The following is a 21535-nucleotide window of genomic DNA, read 5'->3' on the forward strand; positions in this document are numbered from 1 at the left end:
AGTTGTTTGACTCTGTCATTCTGCTTATTCTGTGTTATGGATCTGAGGTTTGAGGAACATCATATTGTAAAATTATTCAAAGCCTTCAGATTAAGATTTGCTGACAATACCCCAGAGTTGGCAGGAATGTAATTGTCAGTATGGTTCTCGGGAAATATGGCAGGCCTCCATTACAACTTAATTATATGTCTAGAGTGATTAAATATTGTTGTGGGGTAATTCAGTTAGAATCACATCGACTCTCTTTTCTGGGTTATAATATAAAGAAATCTCTTGGTGATTGAGGTAGAACTACATGGGCAGCAAATATAAAACAATATCTTATTTACTCTTGGTTTTGGATTTGTATTGCTCTCACAGGATGTGGACGATAGCATTTATTAGGCATTTATGCAGCAGTTTAAACTTCGACTTTCTGATAATCTCATACAATTATGATCTGCCACTGTTCATAACCTTTCAAATTCGTTTGCCTGCAAACGCTTTTAATCATTACTGCACGTAGAAAGTTACCAGTCATTACCAACCTCTCTCAAGTTAAAATCCCTTCTAGCAAAGTTCAGTTGTAACAATTTAGGATCGGGTATAGACATAGGAAGATATAATGACATACCAAAGACTCACAGAGTTTGTTCTTAATGTAAATTAAATAAATATGAACTGTATTGAAGATGAAACACGTGTCGGTTTTTTATTGTAAATTATATGATGCTGGAAATAGGTTTATTACTTTTTTGTATGGTAACGTCAGCAAATGTTTTTAGATGAATGCATAAAACTAGAGTTGCAACTGTGAAAACATAAACCTGTCACTTTTATCTGCGCTTATATCAGCTAATTTATTTTGTATTCTGGGCCTTTGGCCTTTATACGAATAACATATCTGTCTGTCTGTCTGTCTGTTTTAGGATTTTATTACATGTACGTTTCTTTGTTATGACCTTGAAAGGTATACACCAAAAGATAACGACGGGCAATAAAGAGTGAGCCTCATTCTTCATAATAAATTTAACTCCATCAATGCTGATGTTGTGAGAGACGTTGGCGTTTCTTGCGTTTGAGAACCAGGAAGTAACTGGACGTGTTTAATGATACTCCAGACTTCTTTACTGAACCGATGATCACTTTTGTTGTCATCATACAGAACGCCTACGTGCTTCTCGTCCATAGATTTTGTGTCTGATTATTACCGAGTAGAAGGCTGCTGGGACGAAGAAAACTGCAGACATTCGTTGCGAAAACCAGACCCAATAAATATCGATCACAAGTGTCGAAAGGCTGGAAACAATAAATAGTTTTGTCAAGTAGTGTCTGTCACGTGATTTGTCATTCTGTTCCAGTAGGAGTGATTTCTAGATTAAGACCAGTTTTCAGGAAGACTGTTTCAGTGATTGATGACAACACATTTCATTGATTGTGCGGTCCTGTTTGAACGAAAAGGAATTTGGCCTGGGCGTTCTATACTCACGCTGTACATTTGGCTTCGTAATGCTTAGGGCAACACTGATAGAAACGTTATCATTCGTTAAAATAGAATAGAGGGCAGTAACTTACTGTTTGTAAACCACCACATTTACAGCTTTTAAGAGAAGAATGACTATTCCTCATGGTGATTTATTCAGGCTGTTTGAGTAACAACTGGTAGGGTAGGCCATGCTTACCTTGTATCGTACAGTATTTTGCTATTCATGGCCAGGTGAATCCGTGTTATGGGATAATTGAGACTGGTTATTTTCTGGCATTTCTGTTTAGATAATTTCACTGGAAGGAGGGTATGCAAATACTGTTTTCTTGATTACACATGGTCAGATAGCCCCCCTACCATTTACCGATTAATTTTGGGGATAGATATGTTTAAAAAATAAACGTATTTGATTGTGGGCCAGGATATGTAAGTAGTTGTTGTGGCCTTGGTCAGATATTGACTTGACTTGCAGCCAAGGTATAATGGTTTGCATTCTGTCAGTATAAGATTCATGCAGATCATGTCGTGTCAAGCAAGTCAGATACAGGGTTTTCTCCCCACTTTTAAAGACGACTATTGACGATGGAAATTTACAGATTTTCATGGTTGACTATCCAGGCGTGTTTTAAGTGGAGTAATGGTACGTCTTTGGTAAAAGTCCGGACTGGAAGGGCCACTGAACGCTCACAAAATTGACAAGAGCATGTTAACCAAATCGATCATTGGTTCTTTGTGTATGTAAAAACGTTGAATTACATTTGAAAATGGCTCCACGAGGCAACCGTTCTTGCTTGCAAATAGCGATTATGTTGTTGAATTGATGAGAGGAAGCGCCCTCTCTGTCTGTAAACGTAATTACATGTAAATACGATAGTGTCCGTAAAGAAGAAGTAACAGAATGGGCCTGGAATCATTCCTTGGATTCAGCTTGAGACATCCTGGGTAATAGCGTGCTACCTTTCTTCACGCATCGGTACCATCAAAGTCATGGTGCTACACGGCCGGGCAAAAGAATATACCCACTGGAACTGGAACTGGCGAAAATTTATAAACGCAATGTAACGTAATATTCCTGGATGGAAAACCCCTGAAGATTAGGGTAAGAAATGTTTGTCAGTAACCCATGCTTGACGTCAGGCTCGACAACTTTGTTGACACCTATGTAGGTCGATGCTCATGTTGTTAATCACTAGATTGTCAGGTCTAACGCCATATAGCTGGAATATTGTTGCGTGCACTCAATCCCTAGGTTGAAAACTTTGCTAACAGTAGATCTCAACTGTGAAATTTAATCACATCAAATAACCATTGTTTCATTTTCATCACCTAAAAAGATAGGTGTATTATTTATATGGTATATAAATGTATATGGACACAATGCATGGGAGAAGCAGGGTTCATGTGATGAAAGATCGATGTCTTGGTATCGCTGCGGTGGTTTACATCGTAGTAGGAGCAGGTATAAATAATGCACAGTTTACATTTCTAATTCATTACGTTACACGATGCCTCATATAGAATGTCATTCTCGTAAGATTCAATATTCAAGACCACATTTCGCGAATCTCATTAGAAATGAATACAGTGTCTGGGTGTTATCAAATATGGTTGGGTGAGTTGTAGGAATAATTGTTTACATACTGGAACCGTTAGGCAAGAGGATATAACGTATCGTGGATGGAGGTATCTGGACGTAGAAATAGTTTCCTCGTTTTTATCGTTTTCGGAGCATAAGGCAAGTTCACTGGATCTGTTTGTCGCGTCGATAACACTTTCATTGTATGATAAATTCCGATATTGACAAATGTCACGATGTTTCGATTGAAATACGATATATTTATACGAGTCAGTGCAGCCTCTAATGACTGCTCACGTTTGTCAATTTTAACCGGTCGTGACGGTCGTGAGTGTAATGAGTTAATGCTACAAACTATTAACTGTTATAAGTCGTGTTTGTTTGACGTTCAAATGTTTAAGATATCATGTTAGAATCGATTCTCGGCCACTAAACTGCCGACCGAAATAAATATACACTAGAGTGCACTTCAATTTCAATTTGACGAAATCATTATCCACCCTGTCTAAACGTGAGTTTGCCCTCATTTCGGTTACACCTCATTTTCACCTTTAAACCATTAGCCGGAATACTGCCTGAAAATACAATTCCCCGTGTACTCGTTGTCGTTGTAGTCCACGTTGAAAACCCGGAACGTGGGGAAGACGTTGCCAAAACTTCAGACATGATTTTAATTGGCCGAGATTGTAAATGTTCCTATAAATATCATTAGAAATAAATATTTGTCCTTTCTAATATGTGGAATTCATGTACGGAAGCACGTGGGTCATAATCAGGACATCATTGATACCATTCTTAAACAAATGAATGCAAAGAAATGTTTACAAAATAGTAACTTCACAAACGCGCATAAATAGATTACAATGTTTGAGTGAATTTCCCATTTATCATTCAGTACTTGCTCGTACAATGATCTTTTGTCTGTATACTATCTGAGCATACAGAATATGTATTTGAGAAAAACTTTGAGACTTCTATGTGTGGTATTATAAACACATTCTGTTGGGAGTCCTCGTTCGCGTCTGTGTCGGAGCGTGGCATAAAGCAAATCAGATTGGTTTTGTCGCATCGAGAACATTACCCGTTATATGATAACACAACCGTTGTAGCGTGGTGTTGTGACTCACGAGCACGCAATTCGTAATACAGTTTACCGTAATCGAAATAGTGCATAATTTAGGTGCCAGGGCACAGAACGTATTGAAATGTCATTGATGAAATATTTTGACAGTGCAGATAGCCGATAATAACACCACCACTCATTTGATGCAATTGCAATCAGATTGGCCAGTTCAAAGGATCCAAAATCGAATTTTGCACCCCATCAAACCATTAATTAATGTCAGTCTCAATCTCAGCACACCTTAGCATGAGCGCTGTTCATCCATTTTGGATGATAGCATGGCTCCATAGTTTATGGTCGAGAAGAAATAAACTGTCCTTCAGTAATGATAGTGTGTAGGAAATACAGCGCTCAAGTTTACAGCGCGATATTTACTGATTTTGTAACAATAAATAATTGTAGTGATGTTTTAAGTGCAACTAGATCATGTATGGCGCACTTATTCTCTCGGAGCCACTCTTAAACTATCTGCGGTAGCCTATTCCACTCTTAAAACATTCATCGAAGTCCTTAGTTTATCAGGCTGCAAGCTGTCCCGATATCTTCTAATTGTTTAAAAGCGTTGCACATGTACTCCGATATTAGGATGATGTAATTAGATATATGTTTTTGACATCATATGTCTGAAATTCCAAACAGTAAAATGCTGAACTAAAGATTGACCGGCGTGGAATGAAATCAAAGCGACCAGTTCTGACCAAATTGGCACAAGGTGGCACAATGACACAATGTGTGTGCACAGTGCGACCAGGAACACAATGCTTGAAACCATACTGGTGTTCAAGCTCATTGTACCAGTACATGTTTTATAAAATATTTAATTCCCAAGGCCCTTCTGTTTTCAAAGAACACATATGAACATAGCCGAGACTCTGGGAGCGATGGCGCCTTTGCGCATCAATATACGATCAGGAGTCCTGACCGTCGCTGTGTATGTTTGCAGTCATCCTGGTACAGTAGCTTATATATACCGGCGCCAATAACGATTGTATATTGTCGTGTGTAAACAAAAGGATTCCTTCAGCAAAACGGCTAGGGACAGACACGAAACTGCTTGTAGGCTCTTGTGAGCAGAGAGGATGGGTACATTTGTACATTAGTTTAACAAAGACTATTGATTAACGTTTGCTTTCATCTAGAATTAGCTTTGTTCGTAACGATGGCAATACTGCTTTAGAAATATATCGTCTTTGTGACGTATGTCAGTATACTCGGAATATGAGGACGTAAGTGTCCACATCGGGAAATGGCGCTATGATGAATGGACTTTGCTTGCGTGGTTTCATGTCGGTAATAGGTAAGACTCGCCTGAATCCTGTTATTCATCGACAGTTCGATCGTGGAACTATTCCGATATATTTTTCTCAGTTGTAATACTGATGTACAAAAGCACCTCCCTACGTCTCCTTATCTCATGAAATGAACATTGTATGATTATGCTGAAATACTGCTTATGCTCATCAATTCGTCACAATTGCACACTCGATAGCAGATATTTCATATGTAAGTGAACAGGGTTTTGTACTCAACTCGATGTAACTAATTTGATCAGTCTTAGAACTGTTGTTCATAGCATGCCTATTTATGTGAACCCACCACAGCAAGACAATCAAACACCTCAGTCGACAATGCGATTACATTCTAGTGTTTCTGCACAGGATTGGCTTTACACAGTTTTGCGTGGCATATTTAATCACTTGTTTGTACCAAGCAAAAGGTGGGCGTGATCTCCATGGAGGAAGCACACGCTCCGGTCAGCGTGATGCTCTTGCCCGGTATCAACTTGCAAATTGCCAGTCTGGGCCAGATTGACATGTATCGATCGCGGGAATTTCATTCGCTCAGTTAGATCAACATACTCAAATTGGTAACTTTCCTAAAGTGGCCCGTGAATGTTTTGGGATCTCCCATTCAGATGTAATCAAACTGTTTGTAGAAAAACATATTTCGTCTTTCTTCACCGACTGCTTTGCATTTCTTTCAATGTTAATCGATATTACCGTTCAAGTTGCCGTCGAGTACACCCCTCTCTTAAGACGTTTATGCACGAAGTAGGTCAGGTCAACCGGAAATGGTCTGCTCCATGACGGGAAATTTCTCCAATTTCTCTGGTAACACCCCAGTATAGTTCGTAGAATGCTTGATTTTGACACATCATATCTGAGATAGTAGATCGAAAGTGAACTTGACGTGTCTGTTGTGTGAAGCCCTGGAGTGATTCGATGTCACTCATCTTGTGCGGGCGTTGATCTGTTAAAACGCGAGTGTTAGGGAATTAGCTGTTTTTGACAGAGGTTCTCCATATCAACCCACACACGACACAAGACCTAAGTAAATCTACGTTGAGCTTATAATACAGAAACTGATTTATGCTTAATTAGTAAATTATAGAAATGTTTACACGTTATTATAAGAGCATGACCACTTTCGATCATCAAAGTACAGATATGCAAGAAATATTAGGTAAACAAACATCACGCTGAGTCGCTACACACGATATATAGCATACATACATACTCAGAGCAGCGCAGTGCTAATCCAGTGTGTCTATTGTGTTTGTTTATTTTCTTTTTGTTTGTTTTCTTTTCTTTTCTATTACCAAAAACAACAGAGTGATTTTTCAAATATCACTGTTAAGGCAAGACCCCCATATCTGAGAGTTGCGTGAAAGGATGCCACGTTCCATTTAAACCTGCTGATAGTCGCAGCAACAGCTTATTAAGGTACATATTGTTAGATAGAACTAGGTAAAGCATGAATGTTTTGAAAAGGGAGACGACAGTAAACTTTCTTATCTGTGCGTGGTTCCGACAGCCACTGAATGATTGTCCATATTATACACCTTTCTAAACTATCGTAGGTAATCGCACCCCCTGATCAAATTTATGATAACGTTGTTATTGTAAACTACTGTTAAATATTTTACCATGCCGAAGCATCGATGATAAATGTGTACAATGGATGACCAGCATGCCACTAATGTTTATCTGGCACCATTGGATAAAAACATACAATACAGAAAATCGCACTGTACCTTGGTTCGAGATACGTTTTCCGTATTATTTCCGATCCGATTGTGTTATCAGTGTGACCCTTGGTTGTTTTAAGATTCAGAAACGTGGTCACAAGATTCTGGAGCATCATGTATCAGTGGGTACTGCGAATGTGTGTCTGGTCTGTTTCATGTCCTATTATGACAGAGAAGCCCTAGGTAGTGGCTGTTATCGATACTGGTGACAAAGGTTTAAGACAGTACATGAATTACGGAAGGACTGTTACTGTCCTATCAGTCCAGTCTACTCCAGGTTCCGAAGTCGAGGAATATTTAGCAGAGAGTCACATTTTGTAAAGACTTCATACAGTGCAGACATATCTGATAAAGAATCAGTCAAATACAAATACAATCTGTAAACTATACAAAATTGCTTTCTCCGAGTAAAACAGGCTTCGAAATTCTTGCCTTCTCCGAGTCAAACAGGCTTCGAAATTCACGAAAACTAAGCATGAATGTTTGTCGCAGAATTGTTCACAGAATGATATAACTTTGTTAAGAGAATTGAATTTCAAGAATTGGGCCAAGAAACCTAATCAGTTTAACGAAACATAATACATTTTTAAGATAAAGCCAACTCCATGATCACAAGTGCTCTCTGTCGTGGTGTGACATGTAAACACAACAGCGTATTCGTCTTCATAATCAAGCAAAGATATTTAAACCAAATCCAGCAGTCTCCTGGTATCATTTAGTCAATATTTAGTGTTCAAATGTGAGAATCCTACTGCATTTCCATGTTGTTTGTTTTATCCTCGTGAACTTTGATATTTGGAAGTTTTTTTCGATACTATCAAAAACACAGAGTCAGGAACATTTGTTTGTCACAAGAATAGTAGTCTGCGACGTTTCCAGTTTGAAATTTGACCAGTGTAAACCTGAATGTTAAACCTGGTTTAACTGGAATACTGTATCATCTGAGTATGGATATTCAGCAACTCATGATTGTCGTGAGAGGCTACAAACGGGATCAGACTCTCAGACTTGGTTGACACGTCGTATCACATTTTCGTAGATCGATGCACATGATGTTGATCACCGGACAGATTGAAAATGTGGTGTTGAACAACAAACAAAACACACAACAAGCAAACCTGAGTATGGGATGAAAACCGGAAGTGATGCAGATCTCAAACGATTACCGTGAAACCGCTATCATATGATTCTGGCATGCGAAAGGGCGGTAATTTAATATTGCGGCGTCTTGACTACCTGTGTCCGGGAGGCGACAAGGAAAGAAACGACGAGCGGCAGGACACTCTTTTTCTGAATCAAACCTATTGAATATGGTCATATGTATTCCGTACATTCCTGTATTTGCAAATACATTTATTTTAGTGTAAAACAATTGTTCGACTAAATCTGCCATCTATTATTTGAACAAATATTGGGGATGTTGAACTGAGTTTCTGTTATGTAAGTACACAAGCACTGCTCAGCAAGGCGACCAGTTTAATCATACATATGGTCATGAATCTTAGATACCGTGTTAGCACTACATAGACCACCACACCTGTACATGCCCCTGATTCACGCGTGCGTCTGGAGCCACTAGGACGTCGTGCCCGGGGCAGCGATGTAATATGAATGAAGACCAGCAGATCTGATCACGTCTACACAGCGCGTGCCGTGGCGCGACGTCAGCAAAGGTCATTCGGTGCTGCGTTATCGCTCACCTCTGATTAATTCACTTTTATGAAATACGGTGACCAGTCATGGTTGTCCGGTTGTCTGGTCTACAGGTCAAGAGGGATTTTGATTGCTACGTCCCATCAAGTGTAGGAGACGACTAGTTAGCGTGTATTCAAATATATCTGCTTGTAGATTGATCGGGACAGGAGACAGAGGAACACTTCCCGTAGATTAGGTAACCTGCTAGGGCTTAATGGCAGTGTAGCCGTGGCGCACACTATTGCGCAAATCTGTTCGACGTAAGGATTGACATATCGGGCTTTCCAGGTTCGTAACGATACAACTGCCAATTATAATATCTGGTGAATATTTTAATACATACAGTCGTTGAGCCTAACGTGGTTTTCTGCACATGCACGGCGACCGCAGCTGTTGCTCTGGGTGTCCATTTGTGAACTAATGTCGGGCTTTTTGACATAAGCATAGTGAATAAAATGCAATAAAAGGAGCCATGGGAACCATGCTCAGTATTACTGACAACGGCTGTCTTAGATATATTTGTTTCAGGGTCTGTAAGACAGACACGTCCAACTGTTTGACCCCGGGGCATGCATGGTTTATGTGGTTGAGTTGGGTGGTGATAAACGTAGTTTTACGACGCTCTTTGACATATCTCATCAAAGTCCCGATATGGGACAACAGAAACAGATTACTCGCATTGATAGTCAACATTACTCGCATTGATAGCCAACACGGCTTCCCAGAGTCACGACCCAAATCTCACCCCATCGCCGTGTTTCGCTGTAAGCACTGACACATCATACTGTTTAGTGAATGCATAAAATAGCGGTCCAAGTCTCCAATGACTAGACTGCCTCAACTCTTCCCAGAAATTAGGATTGTTCTAGTCTCCATTTGAATTTCTTTCACATATATACATTTATTATATTTCTAAATACCTGTATTTCTACGACAAAAGGTTCGACGACTACAAGAACCTTCTGAAAGTAGGAATTAGGCTGTATGCCAGAATACGTATACGAGCAACTCTACCTTATCTACAAACAGACTGCATCATAACTATTTTATGCTTGACAGCACATTTGAATATGGTATTACATAGATAACCGAACCGTTCATGAGAACCGAACAGGAACAGCTATCAGCTGTGTTCTCAATGCGATCTATGACAGACACTGTTTTGATCTATATATGATGGTTCTGACCTATATGCGTTTTTGTTTCAGTTTGGCAATGCCACATTCAACAAGGGTCGGATAATGAATGCTGCCTTTAAAGAAGCGCTCAAGATATTTGACTTCCAGTGTGTTGTCTTCCATGATGTAGACCTTATACCTGAAGATGATAGGAACATGTACTCGTGTCCATGGCAACCGCGTCACATGTCGGTTGCGATAGATGAAATGAACTATAGGTAAGTTATGAAAATATTGCATGTGAATCACATGAATATGGTCTGTGCTGCGACGATATCCTCGTGGCACATGGGAGCTATTTTGCAGAGAATCCCTTAATTCAAAGGAAATTAAAATTCCCACTATGGTTTATCGAGTAAAGACGCCATTGTCTCAGTAAACGTTAATTGTACGTTTCGTCAGTACTTGATTTTGATTGTGTAAATAGTGTCGTGCCATACGTTCAGTACTGAAATGGTTAAGATCTCTGTGGTCTGTATACTGTTTTGTAAGTTCGTGTCTTTTTGGCCTAAAACATGGTACCGGATGGTCAAACACGATAACTTAGTTGACGCATATTTTCTCGGCCCAGTTGCGTAGATCTATGCTCATGATGTTGATCACTGGTCGTACGGTCCAGTTCTCGATTGTATACAGACAGCCGCCATATAGCAGGAATAGTGTGGCGTTAAACAACACACAAACAAAAACTTGAAATGTGAACTCCCCGCTGCGACACTTTGCCTCGGTCCTTGTAAAAATTATACTACTCACAAGACGAAAAGGACATAAGCTAAACCACTAAACCTTTTCTGTCATGGTAAGCGTTAATTTCTCAGAGCAGTAACAAATCCACTGACTGGTACCGTCAAATTGGTTTTTTAGTAGCTGAACATACTCCTAGCATAGCTACATCACAATAACACCTTTTCACGTAAGACAGCTTACTTGAATGCGAATAAAAGCCGATGGAAGTGTCTTGTACGCTCTTTAGCTTGAGAGCAGACTTAAAATAACAACTCGGTAATGGCGTTAAAGACATTCCAACTGAAAGACCATTTACAGGTGGCGCTTCACTTCTGATAGAACTTGTTTTCCCGTCCTAAATGTCTTTGCCCGGAGCCTTAAATAAATAATGTCAAATACCGCAACGTCTTGGCCGTTCTGTTCAGACCCAGTAAGGTGCTGGGGCAAGGACAGGAAACATTGGAGTGAAAAAGTTCCATGTACATATCGGCTTGCGTCGTTTTAATTGATTAAAAGTATGTTTGTGAGAGTTATTTATTCCGCGAGATTCCTTCCGCTCCTATTGAGCTCTGCGTCTTATTGAAAGATATTGCCGAAGGTTACATTTAGAATGTGTTTTCAAACACTCCTCAACTCACTTGTAAACTTGCCTAATGGATATACGTTTTTACATTCTAGGTGACTTTTGTAATTGGGAAACGGTAATATTTCTTAGTTGACGCTTATTTTCGTGTCGATAAGCTGAGATCGATACACACACACAGACACACACACAGACACACACACACACACACACAGACACACACAGACACAGATATATATATATATATTATATAAAATTTGGATAGTGACAAATATACACATTTACATTGGATGGGAAACCGAACCTGAGTGAATATAGACTTGCTTTGTTTCGGACTTAAGTGTTGCAGGGCGGGCTAGGCTGTAGGGAAAATGATGTGGTTCACGGACTTGAAACTATTTCGGTCTTTTACCGGTTATTTACTTACTTTTGCAAGAAGAGTTTCACAACAAGCTGTTCAAAAAGGTTGCAACATTAAAGGCCTATGTGAACGTTTCACAACGATTTGTTTTTGAAATGTCTTTGAACTTACATGTCAGAAGCAAAAATAATCATTATGTCAGATGCGTTTAACTATTTTGACCTTTACATGTCATTTTGATAGGTACTACCAGTTGTGCATTTTCGCGAACACCTCGTACCAGAGCGTTGTAAAAAAGTTTCTTCGGGTATTTCTCCAATACAAACCACACATGCCGGGATATTCAAAAAGACTTGGCATAACGGAAACACTGCTTACACCAGCTTCAAGTCCAAATGACTCACTCACTCCAAATAGAAAGGGATAGATTTAATACTATTGGTAACATTAAATTTACATACAATCGGTGGCTGGGTGGGTTAGGTCATTAACATCTCATGCTGATTATCAGGTGCTTAACTCTTGTTGTTTCAAGTCCGCAATGAGACTGCACCTTCAAACGACAAAGGTTTGTATCTTTCTGAGATATTGTAATCCTAAAAATAGTTTTTGTTTCATTTGCCTGAATGGCAATGTTGATTGAAGATGACATTGAGCATTGTATACAATCATGTTGCTGGTTGCACACTCACCAAAAGATCCTGGCGTGTCAACACTTGGTTTCATTCGACACTGTTAGTAAATAGATGACAGAAAACAAATATCAAATGTAAGGTACCTGAGTACAAATATTAACATAAGGATATGTGTTCTATATGTGTTCTAGTTCTAGTTTCGTTAACAAGGAAATAGGAGTCTCGCAACATGTGGTATGACGTTACCACCATAACACACACAGATTTGAACGTCATTTGAAATTATCGCAGCACCAGATTGTTACAAACACTCATGCAATAATGCAATTAATGGTGACAATGAGATGTTCTTGTGAAATGTTAGTGACATTGTCGAATGTAAATTAGGAACACAGTGTCACAGCTGACAAATGTTAGAGGGGCAGTTCCGTCGTATTGGAGCCGTAACACCGTAACTTTCAACCTGTTGGCGATACGGAATGGTGACAATGCATTATGTTGGTTTTAAGGGTCAATTGCGTCTCTTTGCGTCGGAAAACAGTTTTCCTGTTAGTAATTTGCTGTTGGAGACATATGCAGTGCTGGTCTCTGTGTAATACATTCTTCACGTGTTCATGATGATTGTAGGGAAACTGCTTCGCTTGTTCATGATGATTGAAGGGAAACTGCCATCACTTGCTCATGATGAATGTAGGGAAACTGATTCACTTGTTCATGATGATATTAGGGAAACTGCTTCATTTGTTTACGATGATTGTGGTGAACTGCTTCACCTGATCATGATGATTGTAGGGAACTGCTGCACTGTTCGGGGATGATTCTGGGGGAGCTGTTTCTAATGTTCATGATGATTGTAGGGAAACTGGTACGCTGCTCATGATGATTGTAGGGAAACTGGTACGCTGCTCATGATGATTGTAGGGAAACTGGTACGCTGTTCATGATGATTGTAGGGAAACTGGTACGCTGCCCGTGATGATTGTAGGGAAACTGGTACGCTGTTCATGATGATTGTAGGGAAACTGGTACGCTGCTCATGATGATTGTAGGGAAACTGGTGCGCTGCTCATGATGATTGTAGGGAAACTGGTACGCTGCTCATGATGATTGTAGGGAAACTGGTACGCTGTTCATGATGATTGTAGGAAAACTGGTACGCTGCTCATGATGATTGTAGGGAAACTGGTACGCTGCTCATGATGATGGTAGGGAAACTGGTACGCTGTTCATGATGATTGTAGGGAAACTGGTACGCTGCTCATGATGATTGTAGGGAAACTGGTACGCTGTTCATGATGATTGTAGGGAAACTGGTACGCTGCTCATGATGATTGTAGGGAAACTGGTACGCTGCTCATGATGATTGTAGGGAAACTGGTACGCTGTTCATGATGATTGTAGGGAAACTGGTACGCTGCTCATGATGATTGTAGGGAAACTGGTACGCTGTTCATGATGACTATATGGGTTCTACTTCCGTTGTTTATGATAGTTGAAGTGAAACTGCGCCCCGCTGTAGACAAACACAAGTTCGGGAAAACTGATCCATGTATTTCTCCGACTCCAAGGGAATCATTTCCAAGATGCGAATTAGGATTCCCCGAATATCAATTCCATGTACACATTAATCTATTACCTGGAGCAAACACTCGTGGCATATGTCAGGCTTATTGAGACAATGGCCTGGCACAGCTACTTCAACACGAAACACCCAACACATGGCGTGTTCCACATTCTAAACACACAACTGAGTATAGTTTTACGACGCTTTTAGCAATATTCCAGCAGTATCGTGGCGGGTGACACCAGAAACGGGATTCACACATTGTACCCATCTGGGGAATCGTGGGCGTGACGTGCGAACGCTTTAACCACAAGGCTCCCACCTCCGCCTCTCTAAACACACAACCATGGGATGTGTGAACGGAAGGAATATGAATAGTAGTGTCACTCTCCGGCGAAAAACACGATCTACAGTTTCCGAGATAAGCTGAGATCGATAACCCAATAGAATGGTTCTCATCGCCAAGGAGCTCGGGTCAGTGCCTTCTGAAAAGAACGTTCGTCGACTGCATAGCACTAAGGCCACTGGCTGTATGATTATGGTTTTATATGGTCAATTATGGTCACAGATAATTAGAGAATTAAGTACCCAGACTAAGGTCAAGCTATCTTCTCCGAAGGCAATACTCTGACGTTGATCACATTATGATTGTCGGATGTATGAAATCGATATCTCGAACACCTTCTCCACTGTCAATGGCACATAAGTCATGCTTTGATTTTCATGTCCAGCAAGATAATGTGGAAATCTAGACTTTCCGCTAGTATCTGTGTACCATTCAGGAGTACATTTGAACCAAGGTGAAGGGCGTCTGTATGATGGCGGCTGTGGTGAAGAAAACGGATGATCTTGACTTGATGTAATTGTAGTGTTACTTCACCGTGGTGTCTGTGCGTGAGGTAAGGACATTAAAGCTTGTCATTAACTGTCTAAGCGGACAATCTTGATACCTAGCCTTGCCTGCCTCACACATAATTTCCGGACGAGTCCGACGTCATTAGCGTGTCTTGAAGATTCGCTCAGCTGCAGCGTGGAGGGGAAATTAATGCCACAAAGGCACAAAAACTCAGGTTAGCTGTTTGATACAAGAAATCGATCATAGGGGTTCCAGTTTATGTTGTCTTACTGACCGCACTGTTCTGTGTAAATCGTCGTCTGCTCCGAATTTTAACGGGTGACATTTCATCTGCTGCTCTGTCCTCTTGCACATGCTGACCAATCAAGACTATGTCACCCAGATGATCGTACGTTTACTGTCAATCATATCATTTGTTGGACAGTGTTATAGATAACGTATGAGGATTGTTTGAAGACTTGCAAGGAGTCGTAAGTGTTTCGCCGAGTTCGCCAATTGGGTGAACGCGCTCTACAGGGCGCACCATCTGTGATGAGACAGCCTCAAGTAAAACGTCGCGGTAGCTGTAGCAATACTATTAACATTTTTCGTGGTAGCTAGCAACAATATTGACACTACTCGTGGTGACTGTAGTGTCCAAGAGCGGCCGTCTCTGGTGGTAGTTTAGGATGGTGGAGAGACAGGGAAGACAAAAGTTAGTGGCAGAGATGAAGACAGCAGCAGCCATGTTTTGTTATTGTTTGGTTGAATGATGGTCGAAATGGTATGCACAGTGGTAAACAGGTGACAGAACACACATCGGGACTGAGTGCCAATGATCCCGATGTGGAGAGCCGCTCTGTCACTTACACACATTCAGAAGTCCGATGGCCATTCTTCATCGTCAACGTAGTCGTAGGTGGGGCGAAGGCCTTGGCCGACACTCCGACTAGTCGCACAGTCCGTCCACTTCTGTCGATGATCTGGTCTCCTTGGTTGGTCTTGCTGGTTGGTCTCCCCGACTGACCATATTAGTCAGGTTTTTATACACAGAGCCATTACGCCACATTGTGCAAGGTCCCATGCACATGTACATACGTAAGATTTGCCGACGTAGGGAGGTGTTAACTGACATGTATTGATAGCGTTTGAGAATTAAGGGTCCTGTGAGGAACGGGGTTTATGATAAGAGGGGATACACCGACTGTTTGCTGAATACATTACATAGACAAAGGGGATAAAATTTCGTTGCACTTTGGACTGATATTGAAACAAATAGATCGTTTGAATAAATGAAATTTTAAGGAAACGTATTGAAATGATTTAGTCTATGACTGCAACAACAATAGTGTCACTAGCACTGGATTCTGTGCAACAGTGAGAACAAAAGTGTCTGGAAGTTGTTGCTGTTCGTGGTAAATGTAGCGTAAAATGTGATGCTAATGTTTGTAGCAGTAGCAGCGATACTAACAAAAGTTGTTGTTGCAACAACAATGGCGACACTGGCAATGCTGGCTGTATTCGTAGTACCTGTATTACCAATAGTGGAGCTGTATTAGCAAAGCTGGCTCTAATCGTGGCCGCAGTGACCACAAAACCAGTAACACCGTACCAGTTCTAAACGTTTTATCAGCTGTATTGGCCCTATTCGTGATAGCCTTCGTAACAACATCAATGAAAATGCTTGACTGACATAGAAGTTGGAAGGTACCATGACAACGAATGGTACGGATCTACAACTTTCTTAATATTACAACACAACGTTTCTGGGCTACATTCACCCGATGGATTGGGCTACATTCACCCGATGGATTGGGCTACATTCACCCGATGGATTGGGCTACATTCACCCGATGGATTGGGCTACATTCACCCGATTGATTGGGCTACATTCACCCGATGGATTGACAAGAAGTAGTCCAGAAACATCGTGTTGTAAAAATCAAAGAAGTTTTAAATCCATGCCATTCGTTGTCATGTTGACATCATTGACACTCATTATGAAAGCAGTTATTTCAGTTGTGACACCAGTCACGACAGCTTTGACATATTGTACATGTTCGATATTGTTTAATATGTTTCTGAAATGCACTTGACTTGTTTTCTTCTTCCAGGTTAAAGTATGATATATTAGTGGGAGGTGTACTCAATCTCCGTGTAGAACATTATCAAGAGCTGAATGGCTACTCCAACATGTACTGGGGCTGGGGAGCCGAGGACGACGATATGGCGTACAGGTAAGTGAGACTTAGAGAATTTTTGTAGTGGTAGCGTGGTTGTCATGCGTATTATGATGTTGAGTGAGTGAGTATAGGTTTACGCCGCTTTTAGCAATGTTCCAGCAATACCACGGGGTTCGTATGTCGGTGGGCGGGTAGGTGGGTGTTGTGCTTGTGGGTGGCGTGGGGTGGGGGGCGGCATACGTAATGGGCTTTAAACGTTACACCCATGTGTCCAGGGTTTCTGTGCATCGCGCATTTGTTTCCCTGCGATTTTCTTATCATGCACCCTTTGACATAGGCCTATATAACAGATAACAGACTAGCTCTTCTGTTGACGCTTCTGCCTAATCTCACCCCACAAGGCGCTAGTCACACAGACTCACATACATACGCTGATTTAGTACTAGTAATAAATTAACCCATTTAAACTGAAATGTCAGATGGGAAATACATTAACCTGAGGCGATCTAGACTTGATTCATTTAGAGGTTTAGCATTGCAGGGAGGGATGGACTGTAGAGAAAATGATGTATTTCAGGGACTGTAAGACAGACGAACTTAATGCTACTATCTATCGTTCTATGGAACTGCTGTCAGCAGAGGACGCACTGTGTATGTTACATCCTCAATATCTCCGAGGCTGGCATTCCGGCAAACCTGCACTAACACTTACCTGTGGTTCTCGCTCTTGCTTTTCATTCGTCAGTTTGCATAGCATCACTACGGGATGGAAGGGACAAATCTGTACCAGCCTCAGTGTTGAGTTGACGATATTGTATTGCTAACGATAGTCCCATTGATAACGATAACGCTTACGAGAAATTCGACATTGGAGAACTGAAGGGACACTCAAAGATAGTCCTAAAAAATTGTTAGAGAGGATATCTTCATTTCCATCACAACTACCGGTATGAAGTCATCCCTTTCTCATTTTCTTCCTCCTTATCGCGACGATTTTATTTGTTAGTAAAATGTCAGTGAAAATAATCACGTGTAATCCGAGATCATGATCACCATGGGAATGAACCCCAAGGCTGGTATAGGTTTATCGAAAGGTGAGACCTGGAGATAGACAGGATGCGGATGCCAGGTAATCCCGTCCTTCATTACAACCACGTCCCCTTGATAACATCCTCATATCCACATTCCTGCGGGGAGTGTTGGTCCATCCTGAGCTGATACCAGAGGGTCGGACGATCAGGTGATTTGGTTGATAATACTGCCTTGTGTCGTTGCTCTTAATATTAATCTTTGGCTTGAGTGTTTCAGTCTCGGCCGTTCATGGGCCGCTGTAATAATGTATGAATCTTGCTGAATGTGGCTTTAACATCAAGCACACAATATCATGAGTACATTGGCAATGTGACCATGTGCTTAAATGCTCATGTACACAGGTGTGTAGATGCTCTGTCGGCTTATAAAATATTCTGACCTGTGATCATTGTCCTTGTGTGTCCTTGTGTTCGATAAGATGTGGACGTCTCCGAATTTGATTATTTTGCACTATTATTTAACTGTCATTCTGCTACCTGAATGTTGCATGGAACGATCGTACATCAATTGGTGTTTTGACGTTTTGTGCATTGACAATTCAGTGCTGTCATTCCAATGTCTCAAAGCCTAAAATAATCAACAATTCTGAGCGCCACACCTACACTATACTGTTCAGTGTGTCATCTACGTGACAAGACATTTCATTTCATGTTTTTTTTCCATTTTCAGAATTTTACACGTTGGTTTTAAAATCACCAGACCGCCTTCCACGATAGCTCGATATAAGATGATAAAACATCAGAAGCGGCGACCGACGTCATGGCACACGAGGTAATCAACTTCTTTCTCCACAGGATTGTATGACTTTGACATTAAACTCCTTACACACAGAAACAGATTTGATGGGGTATCTGCTAGTATCAGTGCTTCGCAGTGATTCATTCGCTTTTGTTAGTAATGCTGTCCATCAGTGGACTTATTAGCCTCTGTGCTAGTCTAGCGCTTGGTCTCTGAATAGAGAAAAAAAATAATTGTAACAGATAAACGCATTTAATTTGAAAAGGAGTGCCTGATAGACCAGACTTGGCTGATGGAATCTAGTCTTGCTTCATTTAGAGCATAAGGACTGCAGGGAGGTTTTGGCTGTAGGGGAAACAATTGTGATATAGGGACTAAGAAACAGACTACCTTTGTGGCGCTACAACTTCACTGTTGTCTCACATTTGACCTGTTTGTGTGCGTTCGGTGCCACTTCCGGATTTGGTAATCAGTCGTACTATTTTCAACTTTAACTGCCTCTTATATCCAATGGAATCTATCACGGTGGGTGATCGAGTTATTCTGAGACGTTGTTTTTTTAATATATAAGTGAGGGTGGGAGATAGTATTTATAGTCATGTCAGCAATATAGTGACAAAAAACGAGTTATAATTTCATGATAAATCATATTAAATTATAAGAATCTCTCTGAGAAGGACAGTAAAAATAACTAAACTATCACAGACATAAAACAAGCATGAAAATTCAATGAAAGACAATACAATAAAAGACAATATAATAAAAAACAATATAATAAAAAAAGACGGGCTATGGATCGCCAACAACTGATGGTGGATCACCGTGGTCTGGACCATGATAACTATTCGCATATATTAGCATTGTGATGCCGCCGGAACTAATGTAATGGATATTATATTCACTTCAGATAAACTAAACCATCGCTAAAATACGTTAATGTTAGTGTATTTAAGTCTGTGTGTGTTGATTAGTGAACCACATCAACCACGGATAACACCATTGATTTAATGGCATAAATGTCATCGTCGGCATTCGATACGAATAGACGCGTTTAACTTTAGTGGCAGATTATTTGTCATGTATATTTCTCTCGTTGTTGAGAGATCGATATATCAATACGATGATCCGATAATGCCACGGTATATGCACATTATCCAGCCTTAACTGCACACCCGCCCCTTCTAAGCGTTGAAAGTCGACCTGATACGTCGATCACCAGAACACGAAACACCAATTTCCTCTATGCATTGAGTGATCAAATGTTTTGTAACCCTTCAGTCCTGTTGGAAACCACTCAGAATTGGTGTTGGCGGTTTATTAAACCATTGAGTTGATTCTTTTTAAAAGTAGAAGTAGACTACTAGAAGTAGAATTTCAAGTTCCCTAACAGTAATTAGAATTGACAACTTTATTACATTGTTGAATACAGTGCTGTTGTGTCGGCTTCTGCGAAGCTTATCGCTTGTGTAACATTAAATCAGTTGTCAGTTTGTTTTCATGTTGGCTGTGGGTTAATCCACTGTAAACGTCGTTGACTGAGCTATCAAGACGACAGCTCCAGTCGTACGCACACAGGGCCAGCCGTAAATATCTCCAGAAACGGTTGTGCTGATATGAACGGTAATTATCACATTGCTTCCATCTGAATAGGTGAATATTCTTATTGAATTCCATGTAACTTGACAATATTGCAAACATTATTACCTATAATATACTACGCGCACTATACCGTCCTATACCCAGTGGGAAACCAAAGTGAGACGTTTTACTGGCTTGTCCCCATAGCCTTGCGGTGTAGACATTTGCTCATGATATTAACTGCTTAAAGTTTCACGTATTTACAGATCCCCACCCCACCGTACTGCTAACTTCCACCTTACAGTAAGGCGCTCCCGCTTGAACGCACCTTCAGTTGTTCATTAACTGTTCCATATGGAGACATACTCCAGCCCTAATTTGGGACATGTCAGCCATGGTTAGCCGGTGCAGGGCCTTCTCTATCTGGTACAGAATGCCTGGATTACATGGCGTAATATTGCCCAAGGGTATCTGGCGCAATGTTGACCTTGGCCATTTTGTACAATGTTGACCGTAGTTATCTTGTACAATGTTGACCATAGTTACCTTGTACAATGTTGACTTGGCTATCTTGTACAATGTTGACCATAGTTATCTTGTACAATGTTGACCTTGGCTATCTTGTACAATGTTGACCTTAGTTATATTGTGCAATGTTGCCTTTGGCTGTCTTGTACAATGTTGACCTTAGCTATCTTGTACAATGTTAGTCTTGGTCATCTTGTGAAGTACTGACCTGCGTTATCTGGTCAACTGCTGGCCTGGGTGTCTGGTGCAAGGTTCATCTGAGACAGGGATCAAGATATATCTATCTGGGGCGTTGTTTTCTTTACTCACCAGGATGCGCCTGATCATGATATTGTGTCGACAGCGGTTCAAATCGCACAAGGATTCCCATTATTCTGATCGACGTGTACCTCCTCTTCTACCCACGATGCCCACAGTTTCATGACAGTTCGTACTTATTGTGAAGGTCATCTTAAGGTGATGACTCCTGCCCATCCCATCAGTTCCCGATTTCAGGAACAGCAAAAACACAAGACAGCTGCCATATTACAGGCCACGCGAAAATACACTGTGACACCCACAACTCCTGGCATCGACCAAGGAGCATGTTTGGTAGCCACAACGCAATAAAACCGTTAAGAGCATTGGATTTAAGCGATCCAAGCAAC

The 21535-nt window shown here is 40.8% G+C and overlaps 1 protein-coding gene across 2 annotated transcripts in view; it reads left to right on the forward strand.

Annotated features, from left to right (window-relative positions):
• The window catches only part of LOC137286793 (beta-1,4-N-acetylgalactosaminyltransferase bre-4-like), a 95336-nt gene that overhangs the window by 65524 nt on the left and 8277 nt on the right, over positions 1-21535 (forward strand). For both annotated transcript variants that reach the window (XM_067818792.1, XM_067818791.1), the window contains 3 exons: positions 10096-10283; positions 16884-17006; positions 18714-18815. In XM_067818792.1, coding sequence (XP_067674893.1) covers positions 10096-10283; positions 16884-17006; positions 18714-18815 — 413 coding nt within the window. The remainder of the gene's footprint in view (positions 1-10095; positions 10284-16883; positions 17007-18713; positions 18816-21535) is intronic.

Source organism: Haliotis asinina, chromosome 6 (genome assembly GCF_037392515.1).
Source record: "Haliotis asinina isolate JCU_RB_2024 chromosome 6, JCU_Hal_asi_v2, whole genome shotgun sequence".
Classification (NCBI taxonomy): Eukaryota; Metazoa; Mollusca; class Gastropoda; order Lepetellida; family Haliotidae; genus Haliotis; species Haliotis asinina.